Source organism: Dendrobium catenatum, unplaced genomic scaffold (genome assembly GCF_001605985.2).
Source record: "Dendrobium catenatum unplaced genomic scaffold, ASM160598v2 fragScaff_scaffold_1338, whole genome shotgun sequence".
In the NCBI taxonomy this organism is placed as follows: domain Eukaryota; kingdom Viridiplantae; phylum Streptophyta; class Magnoliopsida; order Asparagales; family Orchidaceae; genus Dendrobium; species Dendrobium catenatum.
In genome coordinates this window covers 196,133-218,888 of record NW_021319800.1, presented here as the reverse complement: position 1 = coordinate 218,888, position 22,756 = coordinate 196,133, and the positions used below count along the sequence as shown (strand labels likewise).

At 34.9% G+C, this 22,756-nt stretch overlaps 2 protein-coding genes across 2 annotated transcripts; both read left to right on the top strand.

Moving 5' to 3' along the window:
- The first annotated feature begins 231 nt into the window (after positions 1–231).
- Positions 232–1,434, top strand: LOC110097672 (YTH domain-containing protein 1). The gene is made up of 2 exons (XM_020824181.2): positions 232–472; positions 710–1,434. The coding sequence occupies exons 1-2, from the start codon at positions 290–292 to the stop codon at positions 1,385–1,387; spliced, it is 861 nt and encodes a 286-aa protein (XP_020679840.1). The 5' UTR covers positions 232–289; the 3' UTR covers positions 1,388–1,434.
- Positions 1,435–5,269: 3,835 nt separating this feature from the next.
- Positions 5,270–22,634, top strand: LOC110097675. Its single transcript, XM_020824183.2, has 2 exons — positions 5,270–5,571; positions 21,940–22,634. Exons 1-2 carry the CDS (start codon positions 5,404–5,406, stop codon positions 22,552–22,554), a joined length of 783 nt encoding a protein of 260 aa, XP_020679842.1. The 5' UTR covers positions 5,270–5,403; the 3' UTR covers positions 22,555–22,634.
- Positions 22,635–22,756: the final 122 nt, after the last annotated feature.

The following is a 22,756-nucleotide window of genomic DNA, read 5'->3' as shown; positions in this document are numbered from 1 at the left end:
AATTAAAAAAATATTTTCTAAAAGTTTAAAAATAAAAAAGTATTTTTTATTTTTATTTTTAAATATTTTATTTTCTTAACCGTCTATACAAAATTTTAATTTGAAAAAAAAAAAAAACCAATTCACCTCCTCTTGTTATGCTAGAGTAGTTTTATATATCTTCAATAATATTAACAATTTTTAAAATAAAAAAAGGTTAGAAAATAAAACAAGAAAAGCTTCTCTCCTTCGCTCTGTATTCTCTCAAATATCTCTGCTCAGTTCTTCCTCTCCGTGTTCTCATTTTCTCATGAGGAGACGGAAGCCGGAGAGCCTTCTCGGCTGCACCGCCGATCATCGTACGGATTTACCACCTCCGATTCCATATGATTCCGACGCAGCCATCTCTGCTGCGGCTGCCCTTCTATGCGAGCTTAAACGTTCTTCATCGGTCAATAATTCAATCATCCACCGCTTATCTAATCATCCACTGGTTAGATCCATTATTCACCTAATCCCTGTCTTATTTCCCCTATTTCTTACAATCTCCAAAAAAATTCGATATCGTCTCCTTTATTTTAATTTTTTCTCATGAGTTGTAAGAATTTAAATTTTGAGCACAAACCCTAGATTGTTCAGCAACTGCTAAATCAAACAATCTCAACAAGAAATTTGGGGCTAATCGTTCTTCTTAGTTATGATGGATCATAACTTATTGATATTTTGACAGGAAGCAGAGATGGAGGCCACGAATGAGGAGCAGATGGGCGGCTTCGAAAATGGATTTGGAGATAAAGATGGGGAGAAGAAAGAGGAAACCGAGGAGAAAATGGAGGAAAAGAAAGGGCAGGGGAGGAAGAGAAGAGAGAAAGAAATGGAATCCTCGGGCTCTGTCGCCATGATCAAATGCAAGAAGACGGATGGTAAAGGATGGCACTGTAAGCGCCTGGCGCAGAGCCCACACTCTCTTTGCAGCTATCATCTCACCCAGCTCCGTTCCTACCGCTCTCGCTTCGACGACCAAGTCTCCGGCGATCACAGGAAGAAATATGCTTTCTCCGTGGATTCCGGCGGATCCGCCTCTAATTACTACTATTATTACTCCATTCTGGGACCTTGGTGGGGTAAGCGCAGAGGTCCCGTCACCGAAAGTTCGGAGGGGAATGAGGAGAACAGAATTTCTTCGAAGGATTGCAATGTAAAGAGTGCTGATAGTGAAGCTGCTGTTGATGTTGATGCTGTCGAAGAAGAAGAAGAAGAAGAAGAAGAAGAAGATGATGATGATGAAGATTATGGTGAGAGCTTCGGTAACGTTACCTATTTGCAGAAGAAGAAGAAGACGAAGAGGATGATCAAGAGGAAAGGGAGGAAGCCAGTGAAGGCTCGTTCTCTAAAATCTCTTCTTTGATTTAATTGAATGTTTGGCCATCAAATTTTTGCTTGATGATTTTGATATTTGAGCTCTGTATGTTGTGCTCAGTATGAATCCAACCGTGTTTTTAAGAAAAAAATTTAAATTTTATTAAGATAAATTAAAAAAATTATTAAATTTATTTTAAGAAGAATTATTGATTTTGATGTATTTTTAATTGCTTTATAGATAAAAAAAGATTATCTTGATAAATTTTAATTAAAGATTTAAGGATTTTTTCCTTGCAATGTGATCTTAATTGTTCTCCTAAGCTGTAAATTTTTATATTTTTTATTAAATGTTTGAAACTATTTTTTATATTTTTATTGGCATCACATCTGAAAACCTTTGAAGATTTGCAAATTTTGAAATTAAATATTTATTTATAACTAAATCCTATTAATTAATAATTCAATAAAATGATAAATTTAAATAAAATAATCATTTTTAAAAGCAGTTTCTTACTTTCTTTTATGTTAAGCAATCAAACGCTTCCTAAGGAGAATTCTGAAGTGTAATTAAGTATTTCTAATTGGTTTCTGCACTGTTAAAAAATCATAAATAAATCCCTCATCTAACCAAGCATGCCGCCGCGGCTCCGCCGGCGGGTGCCGGCCACCCCCTCTAACCTCACCTCCGTCGATCTCGTCTCTGTCGATGGTATGTTCTCTATGTTTTTTAATTTCATCAAAATGACCACAATTTTTTTTTTTTTTATTTCTGTTGGAGTGCATTCAACCAAACAATAATCCTCAGAATCATTAAAATTCTCGAGTTTATGTAAAAGTGGTTAATAGAGAGAGATTTTGGCTTCACGAAAACAAAGTTTTAATACAAAAATTAGTTCTAAAACTCTATTTTAAGAAGCAATAAAAAAATCGTCCCAAACGAAGCCTTTTATGTTATTATTGTACGAAGATCATACACACAAATAAGATAAATTAAGAGTAGCTTTTAGGAGACTAAAGCTTTTTTATATGGAGATTCGAGAATGGGAAAAGTCATAGGTGTTGACTCAAGCTTTTTTTGGGATAGTTTTTTTACTATTTTTTAAAGCAAGTTTTTAATACAAAATTTTCTAATTCAAAAATAAACTTTGGACTAGAAATCTAGTTTAAAAAATATTAGAAAAGTTGTCACAAATGAAGTCTCAGTTGAAATGATTTTAATAGAATATATTATAATTTACAAAGCATACCCTTCCCTATAACTGAAGAAAATTTTGTTTCAATATTATAGAAATGAGCTTTGAAAGAAGGTTTTTAAAGTAATAGGTGTAGCCTTGAGATATTGTAGTAATCTTCAATAGATTGTTGGTCTCTATGCAGAAGGGAAGATTAGAGATGAGAAAGATAAGCATAAGCTTTGATGTCAATATCAGGCATTGGTATTGATGATTTTTGCAATAGACAACTTTATTTGTGATGATATGTGTTAGGGTTTGTTTCGATAATGAGTACTAGCATCATTGGCACTAAAATGTTTTCACATTTGTGTCAATGGTTTATACTAGCTAGTCTTGTTAACGACAGCAAACATCAATATTACTGGCAATGTTGTGTGTCGACATTGGTGTTAATAGCACACATTATGTTTTTTTAAAAATAGAAATTAATAGGGTTAATTTTGAAGTTGAGCATCGACATTATTGAAAATATCATGCATTGATGTTAGTGTCGATTGTGTTCATTAGTATTTGGGTATGATGGACATCGAACGTTATGTAGGTAGCAAGCATTTGTTTTACTGATAATCATGTTCATTGATATTGATGTTGATTGCATTCATCATTCTTATTAGCAACAGCAAGCATCTAGGTTGATATTAATGGTATGCATTGACTTTATTACTAATGGTGTGCATCAACATTGGTATCGACGCCTACATCGTCCATATTGGTGATAGAGGACATTAATTTTTTTGGAAGAAATTGACGATATCCACAAATAACAATCAAATGATGATGGCCAGATAATTTTGTAATACTAGTGAAGTGGTGGTACTTGAAAAATGACAATCTGATGTGGTATTTATGGCATTGAGCATCAGACAGAGCTCTAGAATTCTTGATTTATCCAAGCTTTTTCAAATTTTCCTATCTAATTCAAGTGAAGATGGGTGAAATATTTTATTTATTTTAGCCAAAGTCTCCAAACGCTCCGTCGAATTGCCTATATTAATTCTTATTTATACAATGTCTTAGGTATTTTCATATTTTAATGATATCAAAGTTGAGTAATATTATGATTGTTGGATTTCTCTCATCGAGATACTTGTTTCAAACATAAGCACATAAATTCAAATATTATTTAGCCCCTTGAATACTAACATGAAGTTTCAACTACATCTCTTTGAATTTATTTAGGTCCATTTTGACTCGACTTAAGGTACTTATGAAGTTATTGGGCTTTTCTCATAGAAATGTTTGTTTTGATTTATATTAATAGAATTTAAATGGTGTTGAGTTTAACCCTAAAAGTTTCTTATTCAAATACTTATATCAAGATTTCTGTTTATCATAATATATACAGAAAAGTTACATAAAAGTTTGAAAAAAATTTGGATTTCTTTCGCTATCTTTATCAAATGGTAACAACTAATCACTGCTTAATATATGAAGAAACATTTCATGAATTTTCTTTTGAAACTTAGTTGAATAATTTAACTTTTGTGTAGCTTTGAACATGGGTGAATATCTTTGAAACATATTGATTTTTTTTATCTTCTTTCCATGTGCTTAATCTCTTATGTAGAAATTTTGTGCTATATCATTTTCAATTATAATATCGGTATATTTGTAATTTGAAGTAAGATCATCACTCTCTTTTTATAATAACTATTATCAAAATGATATTATAAGTAGTATGATAGCCTTGGTATTTAAAGATCAATGAACTTTAGGCTTTAGATCATCAAGATTCATGCAGTCTTTGTCCAACAAAGTCTAGCAAAGCCTTCATGGGTTAAAAAATCTCTATAATCATCAATAAAGAAGAAAAAGAGGATATATTGACCAATAGAAATTGTGCGAAAGAATATAAGAATTACATGTTCTTCATAAGCAACTATGTAAACCCGTTATTTATACGATTTTTGAGTCATATGTAACCTTCATAGCAAACCGTGTAACGCTATAATCAATCCTATTTGAAAGGATTGCATGATCTCTAACAATGTTGCGCACGAATTCGAATAAACTAATATTTGAAATAACTAATGAAAATAAAAAAATAAAATGATATACGCCAGTCAGCCGATGACATGATCTTCAAATAAGTTTTATTTTTATGAGCAAATTATAATCATATTGAGCTAATCTTTGTGATGTTTTTTTTTTGGTCATTTAGTCCAATTTAGGCATGCTCACTCATCGCATATATAAGTTCGAATTCAAGATCTCTTAGTTGATAGTCTAAGCTCATAGTCAATAGACCAAAGTGAGCTATGTGATGCTATTTGATTATGTTAAGCATTTTTTTTCTCATTGGAAAAAAAAAAAACTATATAACGGTCAAATAGATGGTCACATGACAAAATATCGTTTTTTTTTATTTTTTTCAAAATAAAAAAATGATAAGGCTGCAGAAATTTTTTTGCCAAAAGGACAGACCGAGTGTTAAAGCTGAAATGACTATTTTATCCTCATTTGCGGTCGCTCTTTCACGAATGTCAAAATCACTAATGTTTTTCTTTTGTATTTTGTAATTTCTTTTTTCCCTTTAAAGCACAAACCTCCACTTGGCAAATAAGCAATTCTACCAAATATAAGGGGCATAAACGTAAATGTATAAACAGCACGAATTTACTCTACCCTAAAATATAGCTGGAAAAAACAGAAAAGGCAAGCGAAGCATAAACCCTCTTGCTCCTTCTCTCTCTCTTTCGTTCTTCAGCCTCAAGATCTACAGCTCTTTCTCTTCTTCACTCCACCTATCGGGCGCACGAGCTAACTTCTTCTTCTTCTTCATCTGCTTTGCTTCGCTGATTCTTTTTCTGCTCTGCTTCACTAATTGATGAGGATAAGGAAGCAGGCGTCGAAGCTCTTAGGATGGGCTTACCATTCTCCGTTTGCTTCTTCATCTGCTCAGCCGCCGTCCGAAGCTGACGCCGGCGAGATTCAGTGCCAGCTTAATCTCTCTCCGTGGGATGCCATCAATAGTCCCCAGTACACGATCTCCCAGGTCAGATCGCTCTCCCGTAATTTCTTATCTCCACCTTTTCGCATTTATACTCTCTTTTCTCATTGTTTCTACCCCTAGGGTTTACAGTAATTCCCAAGCCTGCTTCTTTTTTATCTCTAGGGCTGTTAGGGTTTAAACCTAACAGATCTATTATTCCTCCTGTTAATTTCGATATATTTTATTTTCCGAATCTGTATGAAAGGCGCCGTTCTGCTTTTAATTATTGGAAACCCTAGAAGTTAATTAGCGGCCATTTCTTCGCCACATCAATGCCTGAGAAGTCGAACTGAGCTCCTGGTCATTCTTCTTCGAGCTTCTATCGAGACTGTTTCCTTCTCATATATTTTGTTTGTCGCTATTAATTTATCCCTGCATTCTCCAAAACCTAGATGGATGCCTTTTGGGAATAGAATTTTGGGATTTTATTTGGGGTAGAGGGGCATTCCGGGAACTATCTTGTAAAATTTATGACATTTTGAGAACAGCTTATCTGCTTCCCCAAGCTTGTTATTGAGATTATTAGGGTTAGGATAGTTCATAGTTTCTGATGGAAACAGAAGAGGTGATCTGAAGAGAAGGTGTTTATTAACATATGGAGCAATTTGATAATGGTGACGTTGTAGTACTATAATACTATTGATGAAGTTATATTTTATTTGAATGATTCAGGCTTGTTTTGTTTCAAACACGTATCAGTTGTCAGGATATCTTCAAGAAGCAGATAAGTCATAGGTCGTATTTTGCTTAATCTGTGTAGAAAATGAGATTAACTTATCATAAGGGTTTTCATTTTGGGGTGAAGTAACTGAATATTTTTGGATTTTTTTCTGAGATTAGTGCACTAATCTCAGTACAAATTCAAGAATATTCAAATCCATCATGACGTGATTTGAGTTAGGATGTTCTTAAATAATTTTTGTGTTCAATATAAGCTCTAAACGAGGAAGAAAATCTCCTTGAAATTTGGCTTAGTTCACTGCAGTTACTAGCTTAACTTATGTAGATTATATATAAGAAAAGGTTTTGTTTAACCAGGTCATTTTTGGGTTATTAGGGGCTATGGGTAAGGATTATTATCCAATAAGATCGATGTTCAGTGCAATTGATCAGATGGAGCATAGGTGGTTTCAGAACTATAATTTAATTTGTTTTCATTGGTAGTTACATTATGGGGTGTAGCTAAGTCAAACTGACTTGTGAGCTAGCTCAAGGTAAACTTGGTGAATGGCTTGCAATTGTGCTCGATGAGCTTATGTGTCAAGTTGCAGCTAGCCTCAATCTAATTGCTAGTGTGTGAATTGACTTGTTTATAAAATGTTATAAAAATCTATGGAAATGATTAAAATATGAATTTATTAAAAAATATGAAATCCTAGCTAATTTTCTTCCATTCTCTTAATTTAATACTCGTCACTTATACAACAATTTTTCATTATTTTCATAATTTCATTGTTATAGTTCCTTTAATTAGAATTATCATCTCATTCTTTTGAGCCTACTTAAATTCTAAATTAATTTAGAGTTCAAATTTGATTAATTAATAAAGTTAAATTGAAATTAGGAGAAAGTCAAACTTAGGTCAACTCATATATACTCCTTAAATTGAAGTTAGGGGCTAGTCAAACTTAGGTCAACTTCTTTATACTCCTAGTTCTAGATGACCCCTAGTTTAGTAGTAACTAAGGGTGCAATATAGTTAAAGCTTAAGACAACCGACCAGTTGTGCCTTAGAACATTAGACTCATGGAAACTAGGAAGTAGTATAAAAATAGAAACTAGCAAGCCAATAGAGAAAAATGGACTAACCCCTAAGATCATCTTGACATATTTTATAATATAATAGCAATATACAACATTTTTTAAGTGACTCAAGTATTTGCTCTTTGTAAACTCTTTCAAGGATGTTATACAAAAGTGGTTCAACTCGTTGTCTGCTACTAGCCACTGCTCATCAGAGTAATTTTTCTATCTCTTCATCTCCTAATTCGTTGCTTCCAAGAGGCCATTAAAGACCTCTCAATCACTATACTACATCATGAAAAAAAAGAAAGTAGATCCCTTTCGCTCCTCGTAAAATCATAATTGGTGACAAAGCATCACAAAAACTACTTTCTTCCTCAAATTGCATGACAAAAGTTCAAATTTTTGGTTTCCAAGGATTTGTCTACAACCATGGAGGACCTACCATAAAGTTCTCCATATAAATCAGCACTATAAAGTTTGATCAAAAGGTAAAAGCAACATCCCTTATCTTATCAAGCTCCCATGAAGAGAAAGAAAGATCTTGAGCTTATCTACTTCGCCATTAGAAGTAGTAAAGGATGGATGTTTCTTGTCGAGGGAGCTTTGATGCTAGTGGTGTCAATTAATGACATGACATGAAAACCTGACCTGAAATTAACCCAAAAAATCATGCTTGGGTTGGCTTGCTTAACAAATGGGTTGGGTTCATGTCCAAATTCTTAACCCATTTGAAAAATTGGGTAGTGTCAAGATTAATCTGCTAATAAAAAAATGACACTACAGGAAAATGTCATGTTACCAGCGAACGAAATACGCTGGTAACCCTAGAAATATGTAGGAAAATATCATTTTTCGGTGAATTTTTTATGAAAACACATCCGACGATAATTTATGCGTTGGAAAATATTAATCGGTGAAATTTTACAACAACAACATCAAGCCTTTGTCCCACAATGTGGGGTCGGCTACATGAATCCTTTTTCACCATTGTGTCCGATAAAAAGTAAAAAATTGTATCCTCGAAAAAATTTTCGGCAGCATGTCAGGCGAAAAAGAGGATGCTAATACGTCGTATTTATTAAGAGAATTCTGACATTTAATCCATCGGTATTTCCGGCGCATTTGTACGTCGAAAAAACTAACTTTTAATCGCCGCCCTGATCCATCGCACAACTATCGACAGATAATAATGGAAGATTTATCACCGAAAATTCTAGCATAAAAGTATGCCATAAATGGCATTCCATTTTTGTTAATAGTATTGCCAATAGAGTTTTCGACGTAAAATCCATCAAAAACCTGCAGCATAAACAAAAAAAAAATAACTTTCTGACTTATAAAACTGATTTCTAAAAAATAATCTACATACAAATGTTTCAATACAATATACATTCAAACATACATCTCTAATAAAAAATATCACCAAATATTAAACATAAAACATATAAACATGAACAAAAATAAGAAGAATATCATCAAAAAACATCTAATAATAAATAAAGGCAGGCGTCTAGAAAATAAATAAGTTTATATGTCCACGCAAACAAATAAATACAGATGTCAAAAATAAAATATACAACATCTACTATGAATCAGTCTCCTCCTCTACTGAAGATGTATTCTTTCCACTGAATTACTCCCTCATTTTTTCACAATTCATCTAAAAATTGAGTTTGCTGCATTTGCATCTGCCAGTCAGCTTGTGCTTTCCTAACCTGCTCTAGCTCGGCTGTAAGGGAGATGTGTATTTTTGAGACTTTAAGGCAGCACCAGTTGTATGCAAAATTCTTCAAATGTGAGTTCTGGCTGAGGAGTATTTCCTTTCTGGGACATGTGGTGAGTGGTGATGGTATTTATGTTAATCCCTAGAAAGTTCAAGCAGTCACTAATTGGTCGAGGCCTACTACGGTGTTTGAGATACGTAGTTTCTTGGACATTGCTGGATATTATAGGAAGTTTGTAAGGGATTTTCTCAGATTTCGGCACCTCTGACGAGACTGACTCAAAAGTTTGTAGATTTTGTTTGGACACTAGAGTGTGAGACTAGTTTTCAGAGATTGAAGGATTGCTTGACTTCTGCTCCAGTTTTGGCTCTTCCCTCTGGTATAGAAGGATTTCAGGTATTCAGTGATGCTTCATTGAGAGATTTGGGATGTGTGTTAATGCAACATGGTCGGGTGATAACTTATGCTTCAAGATAGTTGAAGCCACATAAAAGGAATTATCCGACGCATGATCTAGAGTTGGATGCTATTATATTTGCTTTAAAAATTTAGCGTCATTTCTTGTATGGTGTGATATTTTCACATATCATCAGAGTTTGAAGTACATATTCACTCGAAAAGATCTGAATTTGAGATAAGGGAGATGACTTGAATTGATCAAGGACTATGATCTGATTATTTAGTATCAGCCTAGTAGGGCCAACGTAGTGGCATATGCTCTAAGTAGAAAGTCTTCAGGATTATCAGGTATACAATTCACTTTGGATGAGTATTTGATACGTGATATGGAGAGATTATATTTGGAGGTGATTTCTTCTATTGAGTGGAATTCTTGTATAGTGACTCAGATGACCATTCAGCTCACTTTAAAAGAAAATATTCATGAAGCTTAAAAATTAGATGCAGAATATTCAAAATTGTATGATCAGATCAGATCTGGTAAGAAATCTGAACTACAAGTTTTTGATTACGGTATTATTTTTTATAAGGATAGACTTTGGGTCCCTATGTTTGGAAATTTGAGGCAAGAGATTCTACACGAGGCTCATTATTCAGATTATATCATTCATCCAGGAAGCAGCAAGATGTATGGAGATCTAAATGATATGTTTTGGTGACCTGGATTGAAGAAAGACATAGCGGAGTTTATTTCGAAATGTGAGGTCTGTCAGCTAGTAAAGGTAGAGCATCAGCGACTAGGAGGTCTTCTACAATTGTTACCTATTCCTGAGTGAAAATGAGAAGAGGTGACAATGAATTTTGCTATGGGTTTCCTCAGATCAAGACAATGACATGATACTATTTAGGTTCTTGTTGATTGACTGATAAAATATGCCCATTTCCTTCACATTAGACAAACAAATTCGATAGACCAGTTAGCACAGATCTATATTAAAGAAATTATCCGGTTACATGATGTGTCGAAAGTGATTGTATATGATCGGGATGGTAGGTTTACCTCCATATTATGGAGAGGTATTCATCAGGGACTGGGTACGAAGTTGTATTTCAGTACAGTTTTTCATCCGCACACAGATGGACAGTCTGAAAGGATTATTTAGATACTGGAGGATCTTTTGAGATTATGTATTTTGGATTTTGGGGGCAGTTGGGAGGATCATATCCCATTGATAGAGTTTGCATATAATAATAGTTATCAGTCCAACATTTGCATTGCTCCTTATGAAGCTCTGTATGATAGAAAATACATTACTCCTTTGACTTTGGCGAGGTGGGAGATAGACAAGTGACAGGTTCAACCTTTGTGGATGATACTATTACAAAGATCAATTTGATTAGAGAAAAGGTTAAAATCTGCACAAGATATACAGAAGAAATATTACAATCAGAAGCACAGATTGGTTGAATTTTAGATTGGTGATATTGTGTATGTCAAAGTCAGTCATATAAAAGGTGTTAGCAGATTTGGGAGAATTAATAAGCTCAGTCTAAGGTATATTGGACCTTTTGAGATCATTGAGAGGATTGGTAGTTCTGCTTATAGTTATTATTACCTGATCATATGTCTGATATACACAATGTGTTTCACATATCATCTTTAAGAAATTAGATATCTGATTCTGGGAAGAGATTATCTGCTGATAATGTAGAGGTTCATATAATTCTACAGTACATAGAAGAACCTGAAAGGATTTTGGCTTATGATGTATTGAGAAGCAAACAAATACGTATGGTTAAGGTACAATGGAAGCATATATATGATAGTTAGAGAGGCTACTTGGGAGAAGGAATCTGGTATGAGACAGTTATATCCAGGTTTCTTCTGACTCATTTTGCTTTAGAAATGTCGAGGACGACATTTTTCTTAAGGTGGGTAGATTATGAAACCCAATTCGTCCAGTACAAATTAAGTTCGTCTGGGATGAACAGTTAGAACTTTAATTTTGTCTGTATGAATGGTTTAGACGAATTGAACGAGATTAGAACAGAGGTGTTAATCCATGTATAATATTAATTATTGTTTGTACAATTTTCATCTGAATGCAAAATAGAGGCATTCATCCCTTCACGATATTAATTATCGTCTGTACGATTTTCATCTGAATGCAAAATAGAGGCGTTCGTCCATGTACGATATTAATTATCATATGTACAATTTTTGTATGAGTGCAAAATAAGGACGATCGTCCTGGGACAAACATAAATATCATCCCGTGCGATCGAAAATATCTATTCCCGTGCAATCGAAAATATATATTTCGTTATTTAACTCATTCTTTTGCTCGGTTGAGAGAGAGAAAGAGATAGAGGAAAAAAGAATAAATCTATTTTTGGGTGACATCAGGCCGTTTTCGTTCATCGACGCAGTAGGGAAAGTCGTTCGACTCAAGGTAATGCATATTATGTCTATCTCAATTTTCAAAAATGTGAAAGTTTTAACGAATATTCTGATTAAACTTTATATCTGTTTGCGAAAAATAGGGTAACTTTGTACCTGTAAAACTTTAACCGTGTAACTTTTTATATGTTTGTTTGATCGAAAAATATAGTTTTGAAAAAGTATTAATTTTCTTTAGGAAAGTTAAAAAGTTGAATTTTAGTTTTGGAATCGAACACGATATTAAGAACGATATACCATCTTAAAAGGAGAGAATATCATTCACTAATTGGTTCAGATAACAAAACTTTTACTTTATCCTTATTATCGTAGTCAAACTCGAGAAAAAATCACATTTGACCCCAAATGATCAAAATGGAATTTAATCGAGTGTTTGACTATGCTAATATGGATTAAAGATCATTAATTTCTTAATCAAAACCACGATAATAATTGGTATATTTCTCCGAAGAGAGAAGATATCAATCATTATCGATCGTTTGAAAATGATGATAATGATCGTCGGGTTTGATTATCCCAAAGAAAATTAATTGAAGTTTTTGAAAAATTATTGGTTTTGAAAATAAGTTCTGGGTTTCTAAATCTCCTACGAGCGCAAGCCCTCGTAGTTAATTACATCGTAGAAAATCAAAATTTTTTATAGAGATTATGTTTATGCACATTCTAAATATTTTTTGGAAATTTTCTATCGGGTATTCTGAAATCTGAGGGGTTTTTAATGAATAGAAAACTTTTGGGATGTTGAAAAATAGTGCAACAATATAATAAAAGTCTTAAAATATTATTTTACACAATTCCTGGTAATTTGGTAATTTTTTTATTTTCTGTTGTCTACCATTATACAATATTGTGATATTTTGATACATGATCAATTACTATGTAATTTTTATAATGTGATGATATATGTGCACATGTGATTAAATGATATCTGTAGGGAGTTATAAAGGGTCAGAATCCTTTGAGATTCTGTCTGTGTCAGAGAATTTTTTGGACTCATCAGAGGCATGAATCATTTGAGATTTTATTTGTGTTAGAAAATTTCTGGGAGTTATAAGGGGCCAAAATCCATTGAGATTCTATCTGAATCCGAGAAATGTGATTTGAACAACTCTATATATCTTATATGTTATGATGCTGTAAACACAAATCAAAAGGGAGTCATAAGGGGTCAGAATCATTTGAGATTCTGTCTGGGTCCGGGAAACATGATATGAAGAACTCTGTGATATAAAATTCAATTTATTCGTTTGTTATGTTATTTGATTCATGTATTATGTTCTGTTATCTGATCCATTTGTTCTGTATTGTTATCTGAATTATATAATAATTGTTATGCAATTATTATATTATCCTCAGTTTTGTGATTCTTAGTTCAATGAATTATTTAAATAGTAATTAACTGCTTTTAAATCGTCAGTAAAATAATTTAAAAAGGGGTATTTGGAAATTTGGATTGGCTCGTGTAACTTGTTGAGCTATTATAGCTCACTATGGTTTTATTCAAGATTTTCAAGATCTGGTAAAGGGAAAGAGGTTGTGAACTAGTTGTTTAGGATCAGATATATGAGATTATAGGTATTTTGCTATTTTGATTTTTTGTACAATCATGACTAGTTTACTTTTTAGTTCTGTAACTCTATCTGTAGTCATGTACTGTAGTGTATATGATTATTTTGATGAATAAAAAAACTTTATGAATGAGTTTTCATTATTTGAATGTTTTAGACAGCTATGTGGTTCTTTATTATTTCAATGAATATTTGCAGAAAATCTGAAATAATTCCAAAACTAGATATTGAGGTTTGCTTGTCACCACTCAACATGATAGGACCTGTCCTGATCGGATTGGGTTGTCACAGATTTAGCCCTACATAAACATGACCACCTGTAAAAAATTATGTGAGCATTCAGATCATTTCTAACCTAGGGTTAATCTAATGTCTATCACGTTAATTCAAATATTGCATAAAGAAATAAATAATCACATCAATCAAATATAACAACCAATATGTAGTAAAAACCACGAAAAACTTATCACACAAGTAATAGAAATTTAAACATCAGCCTAGCCTAAAACTATAGTTAGTTGTCCATAATCTAAAATGTGTGTAGTAGATCGTGTGGCATAGATATGTCATATTATAGTTAATTTGTTGATGTTGTCTAATGTTTTGATTTGTTATATACTTAATGGATTTTAATTTAAGTTTAAATATTAATGCCTTAATGTTGATTTTAAAGTATATTTTAGGTGTTAAGTAATTACTATCTTTGTTTACACTAAAGCCGTAAAGTTTATTTCACCTTATTTAGAGCTAAGTTAATAGCTCGTAGGCATGGGTTACCTAGTATTAACCAATTTTGATTAATTTATTTAATTGATTGGAAATTGAAGAATTAATAATTTTTCATTAAATTAGTTGATTGTTGATTTTAAATATTAAATTAATTAAATTTGCCATCAATCGATTCGTGGCGTTGTCATAGTGAGCTCGAGTACGAAACCTCCTTAGGACACATAGCCCCTCAGCTCAATGTAGTACATCCTATAAACTAGGTTATATAGTTGAATTAAAAATTTTAATTTGTTTAATTCATTAATAATTAATTAATTCTAATATTTTACACTCCATTGAATTCAATCTTGGCATTGTCATAGTGGGCTCGAGGAACCAAGCCTCCTTAAGATACTTAACCCTACAACTCAAGGTAGTCCATCTTATAAACTTTATTTTTGGAGTACTTGTTATGTATTAATGACTGGTTAATTGATTTTATTAATCAATTTAATATATTTTTATAGTTTTACTTAATTATTGAATTTTATGAATTATTTAATATATTAAATTAAGGGGTCAAATTTTGACTTTTAAAATTAAAGTAAAATTTTGAATTTTTAGTATTTTTTTAGATATTAGACCCCAATATGAGTAATTAAACACTAAGTTTGTTGGAATTAAATTTTTTTACATTAAGTTATGAATTTATAAACTACGATTGATTAAAATGTTGTCTTTTTGACTTTGACTTATTTCTGGTGATTTGATATTTTTAATAGATACTAGATCCTAAATGGAGTTAAATGACTTTGAGTTTGATCGATTTAAATTTTTTTGGAATTAATTATTATTTTTCAAAGTTTGTCTAATTATTTGAATTTTTAAATGGTTTGTTAAAAGAACTTTTATTGATTTTGGTCCAAATTAATTTCAAACTTCTTGAAATCACTTCTAAAGGCTGGGAATGACCTAAAGGAGTGTTCTCAAGTGCTTGAGAATTATTTGAAAATTCTAATTATTTTTAATTAATTAAATATTTTTTTCTTGAAAATTAAATAAATCCTAAATTAGAAATCTAATGAAGTGACTTTTAATTTTCTTAAACTAAAGGTTTAATTTTGGTTAATTTGATATATTATTTGTAATTATTGGTTTTAATTTGGATTAATTATGATTTAATTAAAATCCTAAGTCGATTTTAAGGCTTAATTTTGAGTCGCCTAAATGGTGGACTAAATGGATCCCAATCCTACTGAAACTTGGGCCATGAGTTCACCTAATCTCAAGTCCCAATCCCACTGAATTTGGGCCCACCAGTATGAGTTTAAAAATGGGTTATTTAAACCACTGATTGGGGATGCAAATGGGGCTATCTAACCCTTACACTAAGCATGACTAACAAAGCACAACACAAGTTGTAATTCCCATTGGAAAGGCTATTATTAACTTGAACTTAAGGGTTAATTAATGACCCTTAAATTCAAATTAATTGAAAAGTGCCCTTAATCAAGTCAAACATAAGGAAATTTTTTTTGGACATATTAGAGACAAGCCTAAAATTGATTCCCCAAAATCTCAATCCATGGTGAGTTCATCTAATGCTATAATTGCAAAAATACCCCTAGAGTTCTAGTTGTAATAACTTATGTTTCATGCATAATCATGGATTTAGATTACAGGGCTTCTGTAGGTTTCCTCAAGACCTTGCCAACCTACCTAAGAACACCTAAATTTGTCAAGTGTGTGAGGAGTTATTAATTTTTGAAGTTCACTACAATTTCTAGAATTTTAAATAGGGGAATTATACAGTCAGCCGTGCACTTTCCATGCGAGCTCCATTTGATTGGTTTGCCAATCATTGGCGACTCGTTGGATAACGTAGAATTAATGACAATCGTTAAATGGTTAATCGAACTACTACGTTTATATGAGCGCGAGATTGTAGGATTTAATCAAAACCATTAATTGAGATCAACTGCTCTGATTATGTCTTCAACCTTCTGCAATACTTCATGACTGTGAGGCTTTTCCAACATAATCCGAGAGATCCACCTACGAAACTCCACCATATTTTGTAGAGGGCATCAAGATGAGGAAAGCCTTTAATCCAACGTTAGAAATCCATTAGGGTGAAGGTTTCATTCACACTTGACCAAACTGCTTAGTCAGGGGGCTCGAGATTGGGATTTTACCTTAGGGAAAGCCCCATCGAATGACTTTTCTTATCATGAAGCTTGAGAGGATGATGAAGAAAAACTTTCCTTCATACTCCATGACTGAAGGATCACCGGAAGCACCACTTCGAGCGGAGGGTGAAAAGATTTCACCGGAGTTCACTCGAATCAATGGTCGGAGATGGCTGGAGGGCAAGAGAAAGGGAAAGAAGTAGGAGGCTTTGGGGAATGAAATCGAAAGGCATGGTAGGAATGAGGCTGGATAAAATGAGACGCGATATTCAAAGCTCAACCACAGCCTTAGTCGGCTAGGATGGATCAGGCAAGCCACTAGATGGCTAGCTACCATGAGGAGAGGGAAGCTTCTCTGAGCCTTGTGAGCTCAAAGTCAATAAGCTCAGGCCCTGGAAAGCCTTTGGATGAGACTCGAGACAAAGGGGACCACCGGAGCTCGATCTCATTCGCCCTAGTTGCCGTCGGCCCAGTTTTGGTCAGGGTGAGGTTGAAAGGATACTAGAGGTCTGACGAGCTTAACCAATGGATTAATTTTCCATGGCGAAGTCCATTTGAGCACAATGGCCTGAGTTGACCCAAATATGTATGGTTTGGGTCAACTTGGGTGTAACCTGGGTTAAGCCAGGGGCTGGGGTTGATATTGAAGGTGCATTGGGTCAAGGGGGATCCAGTGCAACTGTCCATTGAGCTTGATTTAGTTTGTGGTGAGAAAGAGCGCATGTTAAAGTGGTTTTGACCACTTTGGGCTAGCTTAAGTCTTAACCCAAGTCAACCTAGGGGCTGGGCCAAGGCCACTCAATGCAAGTGTTGATTAGGCTTAGTGAAGCCTAGGTTGAAAAATGGCTCAACCCTTAGTGGTTTTGACCACTTTGCGTTAGCTCAATTTCCAACCTGATTTTACCCAAGGGCTGAGTCAACTAAGACAGGTGCATTGGGTCAGGAGGAACCCAATGGGATCATTGGCTTGATCCAATATGGCTTAAGGGTGAGATATGGATTAAGGATAACTCTCTTTAGACACTTTTATCAAGTCATATGACTAAACCAAGCGGGTCAAAGGCTTGGGTCTTTAAGAGAAGTCTCCTAGGGACTTAATAGATCATTTTATGGGTTTGAATTAGCTTGGAAAGCCTTGGTCAATGGATTTGAAAAGGGTAGGAGTGTATGTGGGCTTGGTCAAACTTGATTGACTTGGTCAACCAAGCTGCCCGAAGGTCAAGGGTAGGGTTCATTGAGTTTGGGTTGATTATTTGAATTCAACGGATGTGGTTTCAAGTGATAAGAAAGCTATTTGAGTTGAAATGCATATTTGAAAGGTAAAGGTCACTTTAGTTAACCATGGTTGATTTGATCAACTAGGTCAAATCAAATCTTGATTTTGAGTCCAATATACTCCTAGTGATGTTTATGATACCTTAGAAGAGCTTTTAAGGCTTGATGTGATTGAGTTATGTTAAGTTTTGGGGAAAAGTCCAAATTTATCCTCAAAGGGCATTTTGATCATTTTGACCCCTGGTCAACTATGGGTCAAACTTGGTCTATCAAAATGCAATTTATTGGTCAACATGTCATGAAAAAACTATAGACATGATCAAAAGTTTTGGGGAATGTCCTAAGATCAAATTTGAAAGGTGTTAGGTCTAGTGGCATATGATGTAGATATTTGAGGTTTTGCATCTTTTGGATTTTAATTCAATTTCAGGAGTTAAAAGTATCATATTGGGTTCAAATTTTGAGAGTTTACCCTAGGGACATGCCTAATTAGTATGCAATTGATAGATCATGAATCAGAGATTATTTGGCTGAGTTTTGAGATGATTGAAAATTACCCATAAAAGATTTCCAGGCATAGGCCTTTAACATTGGATTTTGACTTAAAATTTTTGATTTGAATACAATTTTGGGTTTGAATGATTGAGTTTGAATCATTCACATCTATCACAATCAAATAGATGATTGAGATTGATTGAATATGATTGCAGCTTGATTAAAGGTTGGATTAAAGGGTGATTGAAAATTAGATTGAGGTTTGGAGTGAAAATTGAATTAGAGATTAATTGGAGGATGTATTGAAGTTTGATTAGAGGTTGAATGGGTTATGATGATCTCATACAAAGATGAGGTCAACATCATCGTACAATCATCACTTATGATATTTATGTAAGTATAATATAATTATCATCAAACTATTGGTCCTCTTAGCGTTTATGAGTATGACTATGTAACTCAACTTTATTGGATTCTCTATCAAGCATCTCATTCTGCAATATACTTAGATTAGCATGCATAAAAATTTATTAAAATTATTACCAATTTTTATCTATGCTCAGTGTTTAGAATTGATCCCCAATATGGAGGGAGCTACCCAGGCCCCTGACGTCATAAGCTCGGTTATGCCTGTTCTACTCCCTCCTTATTATAAAATCTAGCTTGCCCCAAGCATTGTCGAGCTCTATTCATACACCCTCTCCAATCCAAAACGGTCGCTCGCCTACCGTCCTAATGCGAATGATTTTTCTCGCAGGAGAGTTGCTTCGTATTTCTCAAAATTTATTCTGATTTGAGTACCATATTCAGGCAACCTATAGAAATCTCGATGTATACAACAAATTTTTTTAAAAAATTCTTTAGTAGAGTAATAAAATATGAAGAGATGTTAATAATATTATAACTTACTAATCTCAAACTCTCTGAACCACTTGTCGTGCACTTCTTTTGAGATTTTCTGTCAAGAGACATGGATCACCAAATCTCATATGTATGATATCCTTTATCTTGTGTATGGGCTATTTTGATGGATAAAACATGCACAAAATATTTAGTTGAAGAATATTATTTCTTAAATATATGTGCAATATAAAACATAAACATTTACGTACATGTCTCCCTCAAGCTGAATCAGCATGGGCCCATTTGCATTCGATGCTATAAGAAATATGTTATATATATTGTATGTCTATTATATTGTATCAATACATTCCTCAATCACGGGGGAGGGCTCATTTGTAATTTATGAGAAACACTACTATTTTTTTTTTTCATTTTCGGGCTTTTCCACATAAAAACTATGATGTCTTTTGCATCTTTTTTTATTTGTCTATGGTAGATCTTCATACAATGCTAATACCTTAAATATTTTATCTCTGTAGTAATAAATTTTCTAGCACACAACAATTAATTGCAAATAGCATGTATCATTTAGGCTTTGTTGAAGTCACATATCTATATCCAATATCATCACCCAAAATCCTAACAGATCATAGCGAACTCTTAACCTTTGACAACTTCAACTATTAGGTTAAGGCATGGATGAGCAAGTTCATTGAGCTTTGAAAATCATATTCAAGAGAGTGCTAAAGCCTAATTTTTATTATAAATAAAATTTTAAACTTGATTTTAATTGTAATGATTTATCTCAGTCGAACTTTTATTCTTAAGACCCTAAAGAAAAAAAAAACTAGATAATTATAGAATAATTTATATGAAAGGATAAACAAAGATTTGCAATGGATTGTAAACCTTCTATAATTATATCAATATTCTTGATATGCTATCAAAAAATTATCTTGATCAGGCACGAATCTTGATGTGAAATCAAGTTGAAAACTTCCAAAATTAAAATTGGGACCATATGAACTCCGATTTCAGCAAATTTATAGTCGAATTGAACGTCTCGGAAATACGAACCCAACGACACCAAATTAGACTCAATCCGAGCCCAAATGAGTCCAAATCAAGGACCTGAAGCGCTGTTGAAAGGTTCAAACCATAATTTGGGTCAACAAACGGTTTCGAAACAAGACGTGCTTATAGTAGAATCAAGCGGCTTGACGAGACGAATCCAAAACGAGCCCAATATCGCCGAATTCCGACATCATTAAGGCCTTCAAATGTCTAACGAATGGTGCATAATCAAGGGATTCAATATCGGCTGTCCATCAAACCACTTTCCATTTACCCTTAATTAATCTCTCACCTATTTACAGGTCATGCCACTCTAAACATTTATAAATAGACCCCTCATTCCTCTTGAAAAGGGATCCAAGCAAGAAGAAAATAATATAAGAGAATGAAGAAGCTCCTCCTCGACCACCTTCTGAGTTTGCTGGACCACCACTTGGTGCCCTCACCTCCGCTGGAACACCACCTGACGTCGTTGCTCCGTCGGACTACCACTTGAGGCACTGTGCTCCACCAGGCCACCACTTGAGGCCCTGTGTTCCCCCAGGCCACCACTTGAGGCCCTGTGCTCCACTAGGCCACCACTCGAGGCCCTCACCTCCGTCGGACCATCGCCTGACGATGTTGCTGCGCCGGACCACGACTTGAGGCCCTCACCTCCGCCGGACCACCGCTTAACGTCGTTGTTCCACCAGACCACCACTTGAGGCACTGTGCTCCACCAGGCCACCACTTGAGGCTCTATGCTCCACCAAGCCACCGCTTGAGGCCCTTGCCTTCGTCGGACCACCGCCTGATGCCGTTGCTTCATCAAATCACCACTTGAGGCCCTTACCTCCTCCAGACCACCGCCTGTTGTCGTTGCTCCGCCGAACCACCACTTGAGGCACTGTGCTCCACCAGGCCACCACTTGAGGCCTTGTGCTCCACCAGGCCATTACCTATGGCCCGGACTTCCGCCGGACCACTATCTGACGTCGTTGCTCCGCCAGAACACCACCTGAGACCCAGACTTCTGCCGGACAACTACCTGTGGCCCGAACTTCTGTCAGGACACCACATGATGCCCAGAGTTCTACCAGAGTACCGCCCTACTACAACGATCTTTCTAATCTCAATCTCCTGCATATTACAGTCCTTCAAACCTACATCGTCGGACAATGGTCTTTCTGACCTCGGTCTCCTGCCAACTACGATCTTTCCGACCACTATCCCATCGACTATGGTCCTGCGCACCGACCAAACAAACATGTCTATGTAACTCCCACCATGTAATGTGCTCTATATGATGTACGTTTGTGACATCAAGCCAAGGCCTTCTCCTAAGGAAGGGCCTCATTTGTAATCGACTGCAAATACTAGTTGATTCATTCATACTGGGTTAGGCCCCGTGGTTTTTCCCCCTATTCAGGTGTTTCCATGTAAGAACTCTTGTGTCTTTTATGAATGCTACACCTTCTCTCTTATCTGATTGCGTGCTGGATCTTTGTGCAATGCTAAGACGTTAAACTATATATTTCTCTACCGCCGCAAATACTCTATGACGCAACAATTCTTTTATTTTGAATAAATATCTTTATATATCTACAAATTTAATAGATAGATATATTGAGATAATTTGTTTCAAACCAAAACATATACATAAAATGATAAAATACTACAAAAGAGAGAAAACGGTAAGTGATCAAAGCAGAAAGGGAAAGGGAGAAAAGAAGAAGACAACTGAGATCTCTGACTTTTCAACGCCGGCGCCGTCGGATTGCACGGCCTGACTTCTTGGCGAGTTGGTAGGTCCATCGTAGCTCGATGATTAGATCAACTGCTCGAAGGGTTAGAACGATCGATCCTTCCAACCATCTCTTTTTTTCTTAATAGCATTGAGATTTTGACAGGAAGAGTTGGAGACCGCGGACGAGTCGCCGGAAATTACCGTTGCCGGAAACGTCTTCCTGGACAAGGAAAAGGAGGAGGAGAATGAAGAATTAGAATACAAAGCGGAGGAGAAAGAATCGGAACCCGCGGGCGTGATGAAATGCAAGAAAACCGACGGCAAAAGATGGCGCTGCAAGCGCCTCGCGAAGCCCCCGCACTCTCTTTGCAGCTACCACCTCACCCAGCTCCGCTCCTACCGCGCTCGCTTCGAAGACCAAGTCCCCGGCGACCACCGAAAGAAACCTCCTTTCGCCGTGGATTGCGGCGGAGCCGCCTCCAAATACTACTACTACTACTCCATTCTGGGACCTTGGTGGGGTAAACGCAGAGGTCCTGTCAACGAAAGTACTGAGTGGAATGCGGAGAACGACATTTCTTCGAAGGATTGCAATGGAAAAATAGCAGATTTTGAAACTACAGTCGATGGTGATAATGGTGAAGAAGAAGAAGAAGAAGCAGTAGCAGAAGATGTTGAGATCCCCGGTAACGTTACCTATAAGAAGAGGAAGAAGAGGGTGATGAAGAGGAGAGGGAGAAAGCCTGTGAAGTCTCGCTCGCTAAAATCCCTTCTTTGATTTAATTCACAGTTTGGTGATCAAATTTTGTAGAGTTGTTCACATAACATATTAATTAGAGACTTCTGTGGATTTATATCTCTGACATCTTAAATTATTATAGTAGTATAAGCACTGTGAGAAAATATATTTAATTTTAAATAAACTTATATTAAAATTATTTTTAATCTAATATTTAATTTAAAATATTATATAATAAATA

Excerpts from the sequence above, each read along its gene's own strand:
- LOC110097672 (XM_020824181.2), top strand. The coding sequence starts at position 290 with ATGAGGAGACGGAAGCCGGAGAGCCTTCTCGGCTGCACCGCCGATCAT. Across the intron at positions 473-709 it reads GCTTATCTAATCATCCACTG|GAAGCAGAGATGGAGGCCAC; the intron begins GTTAGATCCATT and ends ATATTTTGACAG.
- LOC110097675 (XM_020824183.2), top strand. The coding sequence starts at position 5,404 with ATGAGGATAAGGAAGCAGGCGTCGAAGCTCTTAGGATGGGCTTACCAT. Across the intron at positions 5,572-21,939 it reads CCCAGTACACGATCTCCCAG|GAAGAGTTGGAGACCGCGGA; the intron begins GTCAGATCGCTC and ends AGATTTTGACAG.